Below are 21,215 nucleotides of genomic sequence, written 5' to 3' on the forward strand. Positions count from 1 at the left end.
CAGGCGCCCCAGTAAACACTTTTTTGTAGGAAAATATTAGTTAGAACCCAAAAGGGAGTCCAGTGGCCCTTGGGATTTTATCCACTGAATGGCAGTAAGTAGCAGGTTTCTGTGGGATGGTGATTGAAGTGAAACATACAGGGTAAATGTACTAAAGTAAGATGACCTGTATCCTTTTTTCCACTATGACATTAGACAACCCCCAAATAATAGAGAAGTGTGCTTTCCAGCGTCCTAACGGGTGTCTAGAGTATATGTGGCTGATGGTCTCAGAAATGGGCATAAATCTGTACTTTCAGGAACTTTCGGTCCAGTCAACAAGCAGACTTGTGATGAGTGAGAGAGAAGGAGGTCAGTAAAGGGGAAAGGAGGAGGAGTGGAGGCCGGCCCTCCTGCTGGGCTACCTGTACAAACTCTTCCATTAGGTGCCAGGCGGAGCCCCGAGGACGGACACAGACAGCGAGGCCCTTCCTCTGTGTCTTCGCAGCTGTACTGGCAGCTTGTCATGGCACATGTCCTCGAGTCTGAAAACGTAGGCAAGGATTAGCCGAGGTGATAAAAAGCACTTACTGAGGAACCATCTCTGCATTCTAGGACATTCGGCGGGACACCTGCAATGTATTATAGGATAAGCATCACTGTCTGAGACCCAAATGGAATCTGGGCAAGGGTGGCCTCTTGGTGGCCCCCACGGTCTGTTCTGCGGGCCGGTGTATTGAATTTGATCGTCTTTAGGTCGGCACGTCCCCGGCAGTTACCAGAGACTGCATCTTCCTCTCCTCTCGCACATTCTAAAGTCACTTTTAAAAAAATGTTTATTTATTTTTGACAGAGAGAGAGAGAGAGCCGGAGACACGGAATCCGAAGCAGGCTCCAGACTCCGAGCTGTCAGCACAGAGCCCGACGCGGGGCTCGAACCGCGAGATCATGACCTGAGCTGAAGTCGGATGCTCAACTGACTGAGCCCCCCCAGGCGCCCCTCCTCTTGCACATTCAAATCACTCTTTATGTCACCCGGCTGGCATCGCTACGCTGAAATGCAACTTCTAATGGAGATGATCAGTCTGAGTAATTAGGGCAAACAAAAATCTATCCCTTGTACACTGTTTAAGTTAGCAAGTAACCAGTCGTTCACATGGCTGTATTAAAACATGCAGCAAATAGGACCGATTGGCTGCCCAAAAGTCATCCTGGACGCCTTTTCCCCTCGCCACTACCGTCGTAGAGGCTGGAAAGCCAGTTACGTGTCTTCACCCCGGCTTCCTCTGCAGCAACAAAGGGTGGCCATAGGACCCAGCCGTGGCCAAAGAGATATACAGAGAAGTCTCCTGGAGGGAGTGGGGCTTCCCCAAACATGCTGCTGCATGACGAAAAGGGACAAGGACGAAAGAGTCATTCACTCATTGACATCACTCGCCTTTGTCTAGCACGCCTCAAACGTGTGTGTGAGACCTGGAGCTGGGGCAGCCATCCTGTGACTATGAGGTCACAAGCATGAGCACAAAATCCATACCCTGAGGATGGCAGAGATGGGAGTCCTTGCCGAGCTGTTCTAGAACTGTGGGCCTCCCGTTTTTTCAGTACCTGAGATAATTTAGGTGGATTTTCCGGTTACTTGTTGCTACACGTAACTTGTCTCCCATAAATGCATTTCCCTAGCACAGGCCTACTATGTAGGGATCACACGTGTCTACTATAGGCAAGTATGGTGAATATACTCCCTTTATCCACCATGGGCATCCGTAACATGCCCATCACTCAGCGGGACAAGAGAGACTGCCAGGAACCAGGTGAAATAAAATTAGGAAAGAGGTCCAGGGCTCCCCTGGACACTCTGGGCTATAAACAGGGAGGCACAGGCAACAGCTTCCATATACAGAAATAGACAAAGAGGGTAAAGGATACATACACAGGTCAAGGTAATGTAACAAACACCCACCAATGGTAACATTTCTAGTTTATACTCTTTTCCTCTTGAGTCGCCTCTTAAGATTAGTCTTCAACATTTACCTAATTCTATCTTTCCGTTTGGGAAAAGATACCTTTCTTGGCACTGGTTAGGCTTTTCGTGGAATGTTTCAGAAACATCCATTAGTATATATCTATTTAAAAGTGTTAAGTGATCACTGTAAAAGCCTAGATGGTAATTCCCATGATGGGGTAGGGAGGGAGGTTCTGACAAAGTTCTGTTTGGTAGGTGTTACAGGGTTATTCTCGCCTTATGAGAATTCATGAAGCTACATATAACATAAAATATAATATCATATGGATATATATATATATATATATATATATATGGATGGATACATATATATGGAGATATATATATATATGGAGATATATGTATATATATGGAGATATGTATATACACATACACACACACACATACATACTTGTCTTTGGTGGGTTTAATTTGTAATACTAAGGATTTAAAAAAAAAAAGACTTTGAATGTCTGCTTTATCTCTTAAGCTTGCTTGCCAACAGAGGATCTAGGTGACTGGTGGTATTGGGCGCTTTGCCAAGAACCGAAAGCACAAGGACCCGTCAGGAGAGCAGCAAGCCACGCGCTAGCCAGGACTGTGACACTGTGGCAAAGCCCCGGATGGGCTAGGGAGTCCTAAGACTCTGTAACCACAGGGAGCTGGCAGAACACCTAAGTTCCAGGTTTGCTGGGGACAGCAGGACAGAGCAAAGAGAGATGGGAGGGGGGAGGAGGGGAAGAAGGGAGGAGGGGGAGAGGGGAGGAGGGCAGGCAGGCAGGGAGGATGGGTTTGCCTGTCGGTTGTAACATTAAACCGAAAAACCTTCCCTCTCAATAAATGAATAGATATACTCTCACCCTCCCACGGGACATGGGTTTCTCTTTATCAAAGAAGGGCTTTTCTTTTCAGGAATGTGAATCGGAACGTATTCCCAACAAGAGTCACTAATCTTTGGGCATGGGGCAAGGGGCGTGAGAAAGGCAGTTGGTGGGAAGAAGATGGGAAGTGGGTGGAAAGAAGATGTCCCAAGACGGAATTTCAATGTATCTATCACCTTCCCAAGGCAATATGCTCATTTTCAGGAAGAAACCCCATACAACCCTGCATATAGAGATATGTAAGTTCTTTTTCTTCCCAGTTAGCTGTTTTCTTTAAAAAGCCAGTGTCCAGAATAGGCAAATCCAGAGAGACAGAAAGCAGGTTAGGGACTGTGGGGGAGCTGGGGGAGGAGGAGTGGGCAGTGATTGCTGACAGGCACAGGGTTTCCTTTTGGGGTGATGCGGATGTGGTGACGGTTAAAATGGTGAATTTCACGTTTACTTGTTTTACCACCTTCCCGCCCCCCCCACCCCCCAACTGCTCAGATGGCAAGAATCTAGTCTCAAAGGATGACGGAGAGCAGCCTGGCTGTTGAAACTTACTCGCACACGTGGCATCCGGCATGAGCACGTGGCTGCTCAGGCAAAAGCACCTGTAGCTCCCGTGTGTGTTCACACATCTGTGTTGGCACGGCCGGGGTTTTAGTCCACACTCATTCACGTCTGCACGGGGCAGGGGGAAAAGGGAGAAAGGTTAACCGGATTGGGCAACATCAAGATGTAGGATTGGGTTGGCCTCCCTGGCCCCCACCGGCGGGGGTGGGTACAAGGGGCAGTGAGTCGCCTCTTCTCCAGGCATCATGAAAACTCCATCCTGAAGGACGAATGAGCGTGCGGAGCGAACAGGATGATCGCGCACCATCGGAGGGGAAGCAGACGCGCACAACCACTTTGGACGCCTGTTGGGCAGAATCTACCGAAGCTAGATACAGATTTACCCGAGGACCTAGCAGTGCCTCCCCTGGGGAGATCCCCAACGGCAACATGGATATGTGCCCACCAGGAAAACACGTGCTAAAATGATGACAGCACAGAGGCTGATATATACGGGGCTTGAACTCATCAACGGTGAGATCATGACCTGAGCCAAAGTGGGGCGCTTAACCAACTGAGCCACGCAGGCGCCCCGACAATAATGCTATTCTTAATCGCCCCAACCATCGACATCCAAACATGTCCCAACAGAAGGAACACTATATGGCAATGAGACTGGACAGAGTACAGCTACAAACACAATGGATGAAGCTCACAGACGTGAGAGCGAGCGGAAGAAGCTATGAGACAAACGAGTACATTAAAAATCAGGCAAGGGGCGCCTGGCTGTTTCTGTCATTAGAGCCAGCGACTCTTGACCTTGGGGTGTGCATTCGATCCCTACATTAGGTGTAGAGATTATTTAAAAATAAAATCTTTAGGGGCACCTGGGTGGCTCAGTCGGTAAAGCATCCGACTTCAACTCTGGTCATGATCTCACGGTTCGTGAGTTCGAGCCCCGCCTCGGGCTCTGTGCTGACAGCTCAGGGCCCGGAGCCTGCTTTGGATTCTGTCTCCCTCTCTGCCCCTCCCCCACTCATTCTCTCTCGCTCTCTCAAAAAGAAATAAAACATTAAAAAATTTTTTTAAAAACTAAAACATAAATAAATAAAATAAAAACGATACAGGAGGGAAATAAAACGATCACGAGGAGAGGAGCTTATCTTTGGAAATGTGGTCACGTGGGTCCCTCATAGCTTAACTCCTCGAAGGAAGACACAGAAAGGAGAAAAGAACCAAGTTGTACGTAACACCAAAATTCAGCAGGGCAACAGGCAAAGCGTATCCTTGAAAATAAAGAAGTGGGAATTGGAGAAAGCTGATGAGACATAATGGGAAACCCAGAAACGCCCCATCACTTGGCCTTAACTCAGAGGTAACTCACACGTCGCTTGGAAGAAGCATTTGGGGGAAAGACGGCATAGCGGAGGGCTGAGGCCTGTCACCATTAATGGATACATCCGGGCTTTGATCAGGCCACCCTGGGGGGCAGAAAGGCTGTGGGGGGGGGAGACAGACAGTTCCAGACCTGAGCCGACTAGACCACTCCCTCGACACTGATATTTTACTGGGAATCGAAAACCAGCATGAAAGATCTCTTCTCTATTCCAAATCTCTGGCGGAGCCATTTCGATACAGAATCCAAGACACGAGGGAGAAACAGGTCTTCTGGCGCGAGCCCCTCCGGTGAGGGACACTGCTGCATGACGACTTAGAAGAGCACGATCTGTGAGGCACGTCTCTCCAGCAGGTGGACATGGGGGGTAAGCACCGTAGGGCACCGGCCTCTGTGCTGGTGGTGGGATGGAAGAGGCTCAGAGGTCCCCGCAGAGGCCGCAGGCCCGGCAGTCCCCTCGGCCTACGTAGCTAATCTCTGGGCTTAGCAGCAAGGCCTGGGGTTGGCGGAGTGGAGTGTGCCTGCCCTTCTCTGGGATCCCACCCGTCCATCTGGAACCCCGGCGGCCTGAAGGACAGCTCAACGTGATCTGCGGCTCTTTGCTCAACTGCTCATAGGGCTGGGGACATTTTCTTCAGGCCAGGGTCTCTCAGCCGCAGCACTGTCGACACTTGGGTCAGAGCATTCTTCGTGTGGGGTCTGCCCTGTGCACTGGAACATGATCGGTAGCATTGCTGGTCTCTACCCACCAGACGCCAGTAGCACCCCCCCCCCCCCCCAATGCCTTCAGACACTGCCAGATGTCCTCGAGGGGGAGCTTCCCAGATTTAGCAAGTAAAAATATGGGATGCTCAGTTAAAGTTGAATTTTATTTTTTTTATTATTTAATTTTATTTATTTTATTTTATTTTATTTTATTTTATTTTATTTTATTTTGAGAGAGAGAGAGAAGCAGGGCTCACCCAAAGTGGGGCTCGAGCTCACCAGATGAGGGACTCGAACTCACAAATCATGAGATCATGACCTGAGCCAAAGTCAGATGCTCAATGGCTGAGCCACCCAGGCGCCCTAAGTTTGAATTTTAGATAACTGACTAATACTTTTTAATTTTATTTTTATTTTTTGAAATATTGTTAATGTTTATTTATTTTTGGGAGAGAGAGAGAAAGACAGAGCGTGAAGGGGGAGGGGCAGAGAGAGAGGGAGACACAGGATCCAAAGCAGGCTCCGGGCTCTGAGCCATCAGCACAGAGCCCGATGCAGGGCTCGAATTCATGAATGTTGACATCATGACTTGAGCCAAAGTCGGACATTTAACTGACTGAGCCACCCAGGCACCCTGACTAATACTTTTTTAGGATACCTATGTCTTGTGCAGTATTTAAAACGTTCATACACTATAATATTATCTGTTGTTTATCTGAAATTTAAATCTAACTTGAGATCTCTATTTTATCTGGCAACTCTTTCTGGGGAACAAGATTGCCCAAATTGAGAACCACTGTTCTCATTATTATAAATACTCTTTAATATCCTCAAATAGCTTATGACAAGTCACAAAGTATCTTTTTGAATACGCTAATTATAATTAAAGATATGCATGTCGGGGCACCTCGGTGGCTCAGTTAGTTAAGCGTCTGACTCTTGATTTTGGGTCAGGTCATGAGCTCGCGGTTTGTGAGTTCGAGCCCCACGTTGGGTTCTGTGTTGACAGCGCAGGGCCTGCTTGGGATTCTGTCTCTTCCCCTCCCGCGCGCTCTCTGCGTCTCTCAAAATACATAAAGTTAAAAAAATGTGCATGTCATTCACCCCGACAATTCTATTTTCAGACATTTTTCCTATAAAAATACTCAAGGGTACAAGGATATGCAGAGACTGACATCCGATTTAGTATCGCCTGTAATGGTGAGGAATCGGAGACAAGGTAAATGAGAGCAGGTAAATGAAATCTTTTTTACACAAATGATAAAAGCATTCGCATCGGGGCCTAGGATACAGCCTTAAAAAGCACGAGCTAGCTCTGTATGCACTAACACGCAAACCGGCCCACGAGAAACATCCCTGTCTGCACCATCACAGAAACAGATCACAGGCGCTCGGTTCGGCAGCGCTGTGGCATCGAGGACAAACTGTTAATGCTGGTTAGAGGAGGGATGGGGGATGGGCACTCCCACTTAAAAAATGTGTTTTTAATTTTAATTTTTGAGAGAGCGAGAGGGGAGTGTGCACGGGGGAGGGGCAGTGAGAGAGGGAGACAGAGGCAGTGAGAGAGGGCTCACGATGTGGGGCTAGAACTCACAAGCTGCAAGAGAACGACCTGAGTCGAAGTCCAATGCCCAAGGGACTGAGCCACCGAGGCGCCCCACCCCCACTTTTTCATTTATATCCTTTTGCATTGTTGGGTTGTTTTGCTTTTTTTTTTTCCAATAAAAATATGCATTTGGTAGCATAAAAACACAATGAAAATTGTTTTATGTATTTATTTCATTTATTTTTCTAACCATTGTTTTAAACGTTTATTTTCGAGAGAGAGAGAGAGAGAGAGAGAGAGACAGAGCATGAGCAGGGGAGGGGTAGAGAGAGAGACACACACAGAACCTGAAGCAGGCTCCAGGCTCTGAGCTGTCAGCACAGAGCCCGACGCAGGGCTCGAACTTACAGATCACGAGATCATCACCTGAACCGAAGTCGGACGCTCAACCGACTGAGCCACCCAGGTGCCCCACAATGAAAACTGTTTCAGAAAAGAAAAATTGTTTAGAAAAAAAAATATTCTAGAGGCCAAAAAAGGCCAAAAAAAAAAAAAAAAAAAAAAAGGCCTTTTGTCTGGCATCTTAACAAAAAGATCAGAAAGACTTTTACATTTTTCTAGAAGAGATGGATTGAAAAGTTTAGTCCTGAAACCCTTTTCATTCTGAGACTCGGGTTAAGTCTACAAAATCCCGGGCGCTGTCCTGTATCACAGAGCCCCCCCCCCCAATGATTGCATTGCTTCTGAAAGCCCCGGGGAAAGGTTGGTACTGGGACCCTGGCTTGTGGTACCCACCTTGACTGCACGTCCTTCCGGTGTATCCCGGGAAGCATCTACATTTGTTCGGTCCCACGCACTCCCCGAACTTGCATCCGGGTTCACACAAAGCTGTGGAAAGGAAAGGCGTTTTGAGCAGGAGATTGCACAGAGAAATGCACATGTGTGACACTCAGCAGCCTTCTGTACGGCACAGAAATCCGGGGGGCCGTAGAGAGGATGATGTGCTGCTCCCTCTCGGGTCTGTTTTCCCCTTCGGGATGCTGGGGAGCCCTCTGCCTGCGAACGAGAGCACTCGCCCCGTCCCGCACCCCCACGAACGCAAGCTTTTCCAAGTTTATCCTCACTTTGCTTAGCCCCGCCAGGCCTCCAAGTGGCATTCCAAGATCAACAAAGCCTCCCAGACCACGGCCAGATAGGTTTGCATCTAAACACAAAAACATTTAATAAAAGAAGTATAACGTGGGAGCTGGAAGAGAGTCCAGAGTAATTCTAGGTCAAGGTCCTCCTCCTTTCTGTCACTCACCTCGCTTTTCTCTTGCATATTGTTTCTCCTGTTTGTCTTTGGAATTAGCAAACCCTAATTTCTTTATAATGTTTATTTATATTTTGAGAGAGAGAGAGACAGTGCGTGTGCACGTGCGTGCAAGTGGGAGAGGGGCAGAGAGAGACACAGACAGAATGCGAAGCAGGCTCCGGGCTCTGAGCCATCAGCACAGAGCCCGACGCGGGGCTCGAACTCACGAGCTGCGAGACCATGACCTGAGCCACAGTCGGACGCTCGACCGACTGAGCCACCCAGCACACTCTATTTTGAAAGCTGTACATTATCAGTCAAAAGGATCAGCCTAAGGATGGTGATGGTGATGATGGCGTGAGGCAGGATATGCTTTTTCTGTTTCATTATTTTGTTTTGTTTTGTTTTGATGTTTGCACCCAGTCGCCTGACACAAATGAGGCCCTCGCTAAATATTTGTTTGATGAAAGAAGTGGCAGGAGACAGAGTGAGGCTAGAGCGTCTGTCTGGGTTGGGGGCAAGCAAAAAGAGTCAACGATGGTGGGAAGTTTGAGTCCGGCTCACAGGAAGGAGACAGGGAGACGAAGTAGATCAGAAAAAAAGGAAAATGAAAAAACCCAAAGAGAGGAAGAGGCCAAAGGAATAATGAACGAGAAAGGAGGTAGGTAAGGAGTAGAGAGCCCTTAGCAGCTTCTGGATCTAGTAGGAGCCCAGGAAGCAGCCAGGCCCTGAACAGCTGACTCAGCCATTGCCCAGGAAGGCCACCTACCTCCCCTCTCCTTGATTTCCCGGCTCCGGTAGGTCTACCTCTAAGCACGCCTGTTCCCAAAGACCCCAGCCTCCTCCCCCTCCACCACAGACCCTATTCTTTGTTAATGTCCACATTTATCTCCCAGTTACCCGGACTCAAAATGCCAGTCATCGCTATTATCTCTTGTCCCCAAACCAATCCGTTGCAACATCCTATCCCTCCTTTTCCACCAAGTCATTCCCCGAACAGGTCTTTATCTACCTAAAGGGAACCACGCTGCCCACAGATGTCTGGGACATTACCCTGCCCCCGTCTGTCTCCCGCTTCTCCCCGCCACAGCCCTGTGACCAAGTGCTTGACTGGCATGGGGTCTCACAGCTTAGCCCCTGCTTTGGGGGCAGGACAAACTCGGTGGTGGGGTTAAAACTCGAGCTGCCCGGGGAATCAGGCCGAAGGCAGACTTCTCTCGAAACCACATCTTTGCCTGGCTTCTTCCCCTGCTTCCCGGCTCCCTTACAGATCTCTCTGGAGAGCACCTCTCAACAGATTGTTTGTCCAGGAAGCCCCCTTACAGGCTCTGCTCCTAGGAAATCTGATGTCAGATACGACATTAAGCCGATATTCCAGAAGCACAGCTCTGATCATGCCAGGCCTTGTGCAGAAGTCACCAAATATTATGAACTGCCTCTAGAATACAGTATAAGTACCATCACCATGGCCTGGCTTCATCTTTGTTCATTCCCTTGGCCTACTCTGTTCCCTAGACATAGGCAACCCTGTGGTCAAACTAGATTGCCTACTCTTCTCTAAATCTACCCTTTTCGGCCTCTTCTCACCCACGGGCACCCCTTTTTCACCCTCCAATGGTTAATATCCTCCTGATCCTTCAAAGACTACTTTGCATGACCTCTGCTTCCAGAAGCCTTCCGGGGTTTCTCTGGCCATGTGTGAACTTGAGAATTCCACAGACCTCTGGCAGGCCTCTCCCATGAAGCTGATCAGGTACCATCTTATTAAATAATTAGACATATATTTGCTTTCTATCCTTGACTTGCATCTGCTATCTGATCCCAGTGCCTTCAGAACACAGACTTAAACATTCATCGTTGTTCCTCCCGCTGCGCTTAGCGGTGTCGTGAACGTGTCAGACACGCAAACAGTTCTGAGTCGTAAGTAAAATAAAAGGTGCAGAACTCTGACCAGGGCAACCTTTTACGGCTCTGAACAAATCACAAGTGAGAAGGTCAGGAAAAAATGCTTCCCGGCAAATTGCTTTCACTTCTGGAGACAAAAGAGAATTCTGCGTTCCAGCGTCTATTTTGTCATGGATGTGTTCTTGGAGAGGCAGCCTTAAGTTCAGATGTTAGGAAAAGAAATCTTGTTACTTTTTTGAGCCTTGAATACCTCTGATGGCTCCCTCGAAAGTTATTTTCAATGTGGGCCAGAGAGGAAAGCCAGGCCCAGTGCCAAATAGAACATGAGAGAAATGGTGACTAATATCCCCGCTGCTCTGAGGTCAAAGCTCCAGCAAGATGTTTTCCATTTACAGTCACTTCGGATCGGTGATTCGAACAGCCAGGGTCCAGCACGGGGAAGTTTGGTTTATGTCTACGATGGCCTGAGGTTTAAGTGTCCTCCAGCTAAAGTTCTTGTTCATCCTCCCTAGATTCCTCCAGATTCTCGGTGGGAATGCGTTCACGGACAGCTCTCAGCTCCGTATCTCATCGCGCTAAGTGCCGTACATTTGAAGGGTAACGATGTCGAGCTGAGCCATCCCGCCAAGAGCTAGAAAGTGCCAGCGTGGACTCAGGGCCTCTGGAGGAAGGAACAGACAGATGGAAGTGACCTCCCAGGTCTGGGGTGTGATTCGGCTTGTTCGGGACGTGCGTTCTCGCCTCGTTACCATTCAGCCCACACTCTGGCTTGGGAATCAGAGGTCTGGCAGTCGGGGGCTAATCACGCTGTTATTTGGTGCTTCAAGGAGATGCCTTTACCGTCAAGAAGGACCATGCAAATTGGACGTGATACAACACGGATTTCAGATACAGAAATCATCGCAATGCAATACCTGAACCTTGGGCTCGGGCAGCGGGGGTAGGGGGTGGGCCGGTGGTCCCCCCGGCTTGCCAAACACGCACAGTGAGCATTTCGCTCGGACCCTGTGCACGTGCTCTTCTAACATCTTGCTTTAAAGCCTCTCCTGCCTGTGGTAGTACATTGTCCACAAAAACATCGAGAACGTGACCGGCTGGCTATGCCACGGCCAAACTGCTCTGATTTAGGTACAGAACAGACCCTACCGCCCTCATTTATTCACCAGAGACGTGTCAGTTTTATGGCAGTAGGTGCTGGGGTTTGTGCAACTGTGAGAGATTCCAAAGCATGCCCTCCACGTGGTTTTTGCCCCTTTCCACCTGACTGGCTTCAAATAAAAATGTGCTGTGTCTCGAAAAAGAATACAGCAACGTTTCATTCCTGCATCACCTGGTGCTTTCGGGGACAGGAGAGTTACTGGTCCTTTCCGAATCAAGGGTGATTTATGAGGTATTTTCTACGCGTGCCAGGGAACGAGCATATCCTTCAACGCTTACTCTCCTCGTCCTCTGAAGCAGGGCTTAATCTCTCCACATGGAGGAAGGAGAGCCTCAGCCGGCTTACCCACCTTGCCCAAGGTCACAGACAGCATTCTGAGTTCTCAGGACAATGTCCTTGATCGGGACACTATAAATCCCATCAGTGTGAGGCCCCACCCTCTTTTTTTTTTTAATTGACAAAGCCCCAGGAGAATGTTCTAACTTTACCGAGGTGGGCAAGAATGACCTCAACTATTTTTCTGGTATCCTTATACTCTTATCATCTTGGCACAAGGAGGCTGATGGTGAGAGATGTTGCATAATAATGAGCGGGTAGGAGCATTATCAGTGCCTTCCAGGGTTTTATAGATCTCAGTTATTATCAAGTTCTGTCTTCACCTGTGGTCTATCTGGCTATTTCTTAACCAGCTAGAGAGGAAGAGTTTAGGGCAGAGACAGAAAGAAGGTAGTACTGTTAAAAAAAGCTAACAGTTTTGCGCCTTACTGTTTATAATCCAGTTGTGTGTTTATCCTATTGAAGAGATTAAGGGCTTTGGGTTCAGGTATAGCCACCTGCTAGGGACATGGGGACCATGAGACCAGATTCCTGCCCTGAAGGAATGTACTCCCGGTCAGACAGTCAGCTAGGAGGAATGTGGATCGGATTCTTCTTCACTGTGACTGTGGGTTCTCATAGACAGTCATATAAAACAAAGAGGGGCGTCTGGGTGGCTCAGTCGGTTGAGCGTCCGACTTTGGCTCAGGTCATGATCTCGCGGTTCGTGGGTCCGAGCCCCGCGTCGGGCTCTGTGCTGACAGCTCGGGGCCTGGAGCCCGCTTTGGATTCTGTGTCCCGCTCTCCGCCCCTCCCCCTGCGCATGCTCTCTCTCAAAAATAAACAAACATAAAAAAAAAATTTTATAAAAAAAAAGAAAGTGACATAAAAGTATGCAAATCCTCATCCTCCCTAGCCCTCCTGAAAATGATCAGAGGCCTCTCTTGGGAGTTCCTCACCCATGGTCTGAGAAACCGTATCCAAAGCAAATTACGGTTCCTTAGATTGAAATCCAGACAAAAGAATCAGAAAAGTACTTAAAGTGTTTACCTATACGTACCTATCTCTTGAAATATCTAGAAACAGGCATAATGGACTTTAAAAATGTGAGTAACCAAACCATGAAGTAAATGGCTTACTTTCTGGTGTGTAATTGGAGCCTACTGGTTGGATGATTCATAATTAACAAGTCGATTTCATTAGCAATCAACTGGAACAATTATAACCAGAAGGAAGTATACTGGCCTGAGACTGACAGAAGTAACTCACAAGACCCCTCTCCTAAAGCAAATCCTGTCTAGAATGAAGGTAGCAGCCACATTTTGAACGGGAAAACATCTCACAGGAACCCGGACCTTGGGTATAGATATTTTCGTCCCTCTGCTGGGGAACCCACTGACAAGTTGGTGACAATTTACGGTGTCACAGGTAAAAACCTAAGGACAGTGGCCTCATACTCGAGCACAGGGTGGTCTGAGTTTTTATAAAATTACCTTCACAGCCTCCCCTGCTGTTCCTTCTCCAGCCATAGCAGCAGGCCAGCTTAGTTCCGTAGCGACAGAGCCCGGGCTGCGGTGTGGATGTCGACAGCCCACGATCCTTTGCACTGTGGGTCAAGAGCCACCCGTTAGTACTGAGAAAATAGAAAGGGCAACAGAGACCCTTTCCTGCTAGTCAATGAGCAGGAGAGATGACAAGTACCTGGTGAGTTTCAATAAACCCGCCCTAAGGGCTAAATTAGATTCTGAAAACGTCAATTTCCGGTTGCCAGCCTCTGCCACCATCCCTTACCAGCCTTCCCCGATCATAAGCGCCATTTCTTTCTTCTCCAGGGTTAAAAGGAGTGAGTGACATAATCTATAAAACGAGGGCACGTGAGAGGGGCCCAAAGTCGGTCTCTGGACACTCCGCGGTGCCAATTTTCCGTTCCAATTCCGCATAGACACCGTGGCGATCCAGGTCTGTGTCTGTTTCGCTGCCGAGGGCGGTAATGTGACTCCCCGGCCCCGCCGCTTTGTCCCAGACAAGAGTGCTGCATTCACCCCGCTGGCCACCTGGGAACCACTAGACAAACTGGAATCTCCACACGCCACAGGCAGTTAAGAACTGGAAGGGCTCCAGAGACCCTTTGGCAAAGCCCTCTCATGTCACAGATGAGGACACTCCAGCCCGGCGGGGGGGGGGGGGGGGGGGACAGTCATGTGCCCAGCAGAGCCGGGTGTCGGGGAATCCAGCCCGGAGCGGGTTCTCGGTCCAGACCGCCTCCCAGAAACACCATTTGCTACACTCCTTAACTGTGGAGCAGGGAGTGGCAAATGTTTCTCATAAAGGGTCAGATGGTAAATATCCTAGGCTTTGTCATAAATACGGTCACACGGTCTCTGAACAGGCACAAAAGCAGCCAGACGGACAACAGTAGGCAATAGCACACAGGTGCGCATAACTGGGTTCAAGAAACTTTCTTTATGGACACCCAAACTTGAATTCAATACACTTTTTGCGCGCCATGGAACGGTACTCTTCCTTTGGTTTAGCTTTAACCACTTAAAAAGATGCAAACCACTGCTGGCCCGCGGGCTGGAACTTGCCGACCCCTGATCCGGAGACCGGAAAGAGCGAGCCCGGCCATCAAGCGCCCCTCAGCATTCTGGGCCACGAGTGAAGCTCGCCCACATTTACTTGCCTGCTGACCTAGTGTCGGACAGGGTTGCTACCAGCTTCTGGAAGAAAAGACCGGAGCTGTGTATTCTGTGGAGGGCTGGGATGGTTTCCTCCCACGTGTCAAATACAACGTAAAACGTTTCCCGGGCTCTTTAACAGACAAGGAACGCAGGCGTTACCACCTGCTTTCTGCTGCACGACTGAATTCTATGCAATAACACCTTACTCAAGGTCGGGAAGTTGCACAGCCTTGCGGTTTTCCCTTGCGGTCTGCCTCTCCCACCAGCCTGGTTCTTCCGTCAAGAGCCACAAAGATACGGTCTGGGACATTTCGTTAACCGAGAACACCGAACGCCAGGATGCTTTCAGTGTTTAATTTTTCTTCAAGGGGACTTTCTTTCATCTTCTGCCGAAGTTAATTTGCGGGATTTATAAGTCATTCGCTCGACCATTTAGAACTGGGTTTTTCAACCTCCACGTGGCGGACGCTTTGGGCCAGATACATCTTTGCCGCTGGAGGCTGTCCTGTGCAACATCCCACCTCTCCAGGTGTGGCAGGCGAAAGTGTCTCCACACATTGCCACACGTCCCCTGGGGACAAGACTGTCCCGCTAAGTCCCCCTGCAAGTGAAACCTTTACTCAGAACTTGCGATATTGCATCACTGTCTTAGACACGTAGAGTGATGAAAATAGACCCACTATTTTCTCTCTTAAATTCCCAATCTATTGTAAACAGATACATTGCAGTCGAGGACAGCATGGTAAGTGTCCTTTGCGATGCTTTCAGAGCTCTGACCGAGAAATGACACAGTCACCTGTCATAATCTCATATGGATATTACTAACAATTCTTCAAGGGATCCCACAAACTTTTTTTTTTTAATGAAAGAAAAAACTTTTAAAGTTCACTTACTTATTTTGGGGGAGGGGGAGGGACAGAGAGAGAGAGAGAGAGAGAGAGAGAATCCCAAGCAGGCTCCACGCTGTCAGGCGCAGAGCCCGACGTGGGGCTCGATCTCACAAACCATGAGATCATGACCTGTGCCGAAATCAAGAGTCGGACGCTTAACGGCTGAAGTATCCAGTTACCCAAAATAATCTCGACCCAGTCTGCACGTTACTAACAATTCCCAAATGAGAAAGCAGACCACGGAACATAAAGTGTTATGTGTGTCAGTCCACACATCATGATGCGCTTCAGAATCTTGGTTTAGTATTTTAAAAATTGTTAAAGTTGACATAATAAAACACAGTACGTTTTCGTATTCGCTGTTGGGAAACCATCACCATTACTGAATTCCAGAACAGTTTCATCCCTCCAAAAAAAAAAACAACGACGAAAAAACCCCAAAGCCACACCCATTAGTAGTTCCAATCGCCCCCCTTCTATCCTCTGACAACCACAAATCTACTCCTTGCGTCGGGATTTGCCTGGTTCGGACGTTTCACATAAATGTAATCACGTGCTATGTGATCTTTTGAGTTTGGCTTCTTCCACTTAATATGCAAAAGGCTCATCTGTGCTGTGGCACGTAACAGGACCTCATTCCTTTCTATGGCTGACTAACCTTCCATTGTATGGATACACCACATATGTTCATCCATTCAGCAGCTGATGGACATTTGGGTTGTTACTACATTTGGGCTATCACGAATAATGCTGCTGTGAACACTGACGCACGACTTTTTGCACGGACATGTTTTCACTTCTAGGAGTGGAACTGCTAGGTCACATGGTAACCATGTTGAACTTTCTGAGGAACTGCCAGAATGTTTTCCAAGATGGCCGCATCATTTTACATTCCTTCCAGCCACGGACAAGCCTGCTGATTTCTCCATTCTTTTTTTTTTTTTTTTTAATTTTTCTTTTAACGTTTATTCATCTTTGAGAGACAGAGAGAGACAGACCGTGAGCCAGGGAGGGGCAGAGAGAGAGGGAGACGCAGAATCCGACGCAGGCTCCAGGCTCCGAGCCGTCAGCACAGAGCCCGACGCGGGGGTCGAACCCATGAACTGTGAGATCATGACCTGAGCTGAAGTCGGACGCTGAACCGACTGAGGCACCCAGGCGCCCCCCTGATTTCTCTGTTCTCACCAGAACTTGTTATTGTCCTTTTTTTTTTTTTCATTACAGCCATTCTAGTGGGTGAGAAGTGGTATCTTACTGTAGTTTTGGTTTGCATCTCCCTGCTGGCTAATGGTGTTGGGCATCTTTCATGTGTTTATTGGCTATTTGTGTACCTTCCTTCGGGTCCTTTGCCCATTTTTAAATTGGATTATTTGTCTCGATGTCCTTAAGATGTGAACACAAAGATTGAAACTAGTCGGTAAAAACAGCTATCCCCAAACCTTGGTGAATAAGGTAACGTAACTTTGTCTCACCCTGCAGAAAACTCTTCCCCCTAGAACTTCAGAGTTAGTTAGTTTCTTTTTCTTATTTTTCAAGTTTATTTTTGAGAGAGAGCGAGCGAGTGCACGCATGAGCAGGGGAGGGACAGAGAGAGAGAGAGAGGGAGACACAGAATCCGAAACAGGCCCCAGGCTCTGAACTGTCAGCACAGAGAGTGACTTGGGGCTCGAACTCAGGGGTGGCGAGGTCATGATCTAGGTCGAAGCCACGCAGGCGCCCCCTCAAGAGTCAGTTTCTTCACTACACATGCCTCTCATAAACATTGACAAAGCACGCACATCTGCCTTCTCCTTTAACAACCTGGAGCTGATGTTTGGGGAGCAGAGCAGACAGAGGAAGTAACTCTGCCTGGGAAAGAAGAGGAAGGTGTCACAGGGGATGTTGACACTGGGGTTGGATTTGAAAAGAAAACATGACAGAGGTGCCTGGGTGGCTCGGCTGGTTAGGTGTCTGATTCTTGATTTTGGCTCAGGTCATGATCTCACGGTTCGCGAGCCCAAGCCCCGTGTCAGGCTCTGTGCTGACAGTGCGGAGCCTGCTTGGGATTCTCTCTCCCTCCCTCCCTCTCTCTCTCTCTCTGCCCCTTCCCAGCTCATGCTCGCTCCAAAAAACACAAACATTTAAAAAATAATAAAAATCAAAGAGAAAACATGACAAACAGGAAGACAGGGATGCATTTAATTAGATTTCAATCTATCAACTAAAACCTTGGCGATGACCGTGGCCAACTTCTTGCCTATAGGTTTGCAAGGGAGGGCCTTACCTATTTCCTGACGCCCCAAGCTCAGCTTATTCAATAGGACGTGAATACGTATTGAGCGCTGAGCTGGGGACTGGGGATACAGAGATGAACATGGTCCCTGACTATGAGCTTTCAGACAAGAGGGTGAGGGTAACGGAGGCGCTAAACATACTCCATCAGCTCTAGAAGCTTCAAGCAAAGAGACACACTCTGGTTGAAGAGTTCCAAGATGTTCCCTCTGAGGGCGCAACCTTTCAGTGAAATGGAAGGTGAACAGAAGTCAACCGCATGGAGTGAGGGAAAGAATATTACGGGCAGAAGTCACAGCACGAGTGCAGGGTAAGAGCTAAGAGACACCGTGCTGGTGCTCGAGGAACCAAAAGAAGATGAGAGGATCGGAGGGAATGGAGGAGAGTGGGTTACAACGCGGAGTGCCATGTTAGCCAAGCTAGGGCTATGGGGCCTCATAACTGAATGGTCATAGGGCAGCACGGAAGGGTTTGAAGTAGGGAGGTTATTTGATAACATTTTCCTTTAGAAAACTATTATCGTGGCAGCGGTCTGGAAAGTGGACAAGATGGAGGCAACATGGAAATAGGGATGCCAGTTGGCTTGGAAGATGCTGGTCTTTTGGACTGGAGCAGTAGCAGGGGCAGTGGGGAAAAGCGAATGGTTCAAGGTGGCACCAAAAGACTTGGCGATGGATGAATCTTCATTCATTCATTCATTCATTCATTGAAACGTTCAGTATTTACTGAGAACCTACCATGTACCAGGCATTGGGTTAGTCTCCAGAAGCTCAGCAGCGATCATGAGGAACGTCAGCTCTCAGCCTCACGGAGGTCGTATTCTGGTCAGTCAGACGTGGAGCGTGAGAGGGATGCCAAATTGGGAAGATGGCAGGGTGTTGTTTCTGGAATGGGGAGCATGGATGGAGGACCACATCCAGGAGCAGGGTAAATGAGGAGCTGTCTTTGGGACATGATAATTGTAAGGGCTCATTAGACAGGATGTTGAGTAGGAAGCTGGAGATTGAGGCCAGAAGTCCAGGAAGCAGGACTGCATTCCGGAGTCTTCTGGAGGTACTTGATTACTGAGTCCATGGGAATGCATGTAGTGTAAGAAGAAAAGAAGGCTCGGGGCACAGCCCCAGGGAAACTAGCACGTGAAGGTGGGCCAAGGAGGGAGGGGAAAGGTCCAGAAAGAGACCCAAACAATGCTCAGAAAGGTAAAAGGAACACCAGGTTAGTACAGTGTCAGGAAAGCCAAATGCAGAGAGTGTTTCTAGAAAAAGCAGCATCAGCTGATGCTGAGTGGTTATAAAATATGATGGTTAGGACTATGGTCTCCTTCCTGAGTTGGAATCTTGGCTCTACTATATACGGACCTGTGACTTTCAGCACGTTACTTCACCTCTCTCTGTCTCAACTGATCTCATTTGTAAAATGAGGATGAAAAGGGTATTTACTGTAAGGGTTTTCGTGACAACGAGATGACTGAATACATATACGTAAAGGGCTTAGAACAGTGACTAACACGGTAAATGCCCTCTACCTGATCGCTCTCAGTAGCGTAGGATTATTATTAGATGTGTTGAAGAGGGTATAAGGTTTAAAACTGCCACTGACTCATAATCAACGAAAAGAATCTCAGTTTGAACTAGGTTTCTGCTTCAGTCCGAGTCCCCTGAGAAGCAGAACCCATAAGGGGACTAAACGTGCAAGGATGTTATTACAGGAAACACCTGTGAGAGAAAATGGACGGGAGCCGGGGAAGGCTGGGACATCTATTGGAGCCCCATGGACGTCTGACTCTGAGCGGAGGGAACAGGGAAAAAAGTTGAGCGGAAGCATCCGAGGCTGCCACGTAGTCTAGGGAAGGTTTGGCAAAACCGAGGGGACTCCTGGAGCCCAAGCTGACCTTCAGAGGAGAGTGGTATTTCCTACAAAAGGTCCTGCCTTAGTATCCCTGCCATGCTCAGCCTGGAAGGCGGCCTGGAGGGAGCAGCCCATGGGAGGCGTGGCCTTGCTCAAATGTGGTGATGGATTTTTCTTTTTTCTTTAAATGTTTATTTTTGAGAGAGAGAGAGAGAGAGAGCACGAGCAGGGGAGGGGCAGAGAGAGACAGAGACACAGAATCGGAAGCAGGCTCCAGGCCCTGAGCTGTCAGCACAGAGCCCGGCGCGGGGCCTGAACTCACGGTCTGTGAGATTCATGACCCGAGCCAAAGGCGGACACATAACCCACTGAGCCACACAGGCGCCCCAAATGTGGTGATGGATTTCTAAGAGCAGAGTAGTCGGGGCCCTGGGTCAATTACACCCCCGGCAGTTGGAAGTCTGCAAGGCACATTCTTGTGGTTGCCACAGTTTCCAAGCGATTTGACTTGTTAACGTACCTACGAATCAGTTTTCATCGTAAGGGGAGGTTATTATAGAATTTTACCTTAAAGAAAGTAACCTTAGGCATCAGCCCCGTTCTACCCTATCATTTTACACCTGAAGAAACCAGGGCCAAGAAAAAGACCGGGGGACTTTACATTGTATCAAAAGTCAGAGGGGAACACACTTCACCAAAGTATGGAAGGGGAACAGAGTTTTCACCTCAAAATATGCTTCTTTGGCATAAGGGCTATTTGGGGCTGATTATTTTTAAGAAACAGCAGACATAGGAGAAGCTCTGAAAACCTGAGAAGAAGAGAAATCTCCATCTGTAAGGGTGTCCCCCTCTCTGTACCAGGAAGGGGATAATGGCTTTATTATTTTTTTTAAGTTATTTATTTTGAGAGAGAGAGAGAGAGAGAGAGAGAGAGCATGAGAGCGCACACACAAGCAGGGGAAGGGCAGAGAGAAAGGGAGAGAGAATCCCAGACAGGCTCCGCACTGACAGTGCAGAGCCCAATGTGGGGCTCACTCGAACCCACGGACCACAAGACCATGACCTGAGTGGAAGTCGGACGCTTAACTGACTGAGCCACCCAGGTACCCCAATGATGACTTTAAATCTCAAGAAACTGTTATCAATGGAGAAGGCCAGGACTTAAATCTGTGTAACAGCCTCACCCTTGTTTACAGTGCTTTGCCTGGTAACCTCTCATAACCTGCTCCCCCCCCCCCCCCCCCCCCAACATCACCTTTGGTCTTTAGCTGGAGATGTTCCTTAAATAACTCCATTTGGGGGAGTTATTTGGTTTTCCTGGGTCTCCCCCATGTGCGCAGCAGGTAGATACGTTATTGCACTTCTGCTTGGTTTTCTATTAATCTTTTATTACAGGGAGAACTCAGTCAAGAACCTCGAACGGTAGAGGGAAAATAATTCCACCCTCCCGCGCTATTCATTCGTCCATCTTTCCATTTGTTCACCCCAAATTTATTCAGTAACTACACATGTTAGGCACTGTAGTGGGCGCTGAGACTCTAGACATATATAAGGAACAGCTCCTGCCCACAAAGAACTTATAATCTAGGCATGAAGAGAGGCAAGTGAACAGATAATTACACTCCAACATGACAAATCTTATCCAAGGAGTAAGTTCTCAGGAGCTCAGAGAAGACACAAGAATCGTTAGGTTCAGGTGGGCAGGGGAGGGGTTTTCTGGATGAAATGGGGGCCTGCTGCGAATTCTGGTGACTGACGGGACCTACCCGGGTAACACGAAAGGAGGCTGTTTGGTGGGGAAGATGTTCC

At 48.4% G+C, this 21,215-nt stretch overlaps 1 protein-coding gene across 3 annotated transcripts in view; it reads right to left on the minus strand.

Annotated features, from left to right (window-relative positions):
• The window catches only part of EGFL6 (EGF like domain multiple 6), a 55,951-nt gene that overhangs the window by 20,073 nt on the left and 14,663 nt on the right, over window positions 1-21,215 (minus strand). For 2 of the 3 annotated variants that reach the window (XM_081793818.1, XM_081793817.1), the window contains exons 2-5: window positions 13,210-13,322; window positions 7,839-7,931; window positions 3,406-3,525; window positions 405-524 (exon numbers count right to left, since the gene is read on the minus strand). In XM_081793818.1, the coding sequence (XP_081649944.1) occupies window positions 405-524; window positions 3,406-3,525; window positions 7,839-7,931; window positions 13,210-13,322 (446 nt within the window). Of the gene's footprint in view, window positions 1-404; window positions 525-3,405; window positions 3,526-7,838; window positions 7,932-13,209; window positions 13,323-13,507; window positions 13,745-21,215 lie in introns of those variants that run through there. The other variant, XM_081793819.1, reaches the window with a different exon arrangement.

This window comes from Panthera onca, chromosome X (assembly GCF_046562875.1).
Source record: "Panthera onca isolate mPanOnc1 chromosome X, mPanOnc1 haplotype 2, whole genome shotgun sequence".
Classification (NCBI taxonomy): Eukaryota; Metazoa; Chordata; class Mammalia; order Carnivora; family Felidae; genus Panthera; species Panthera onca.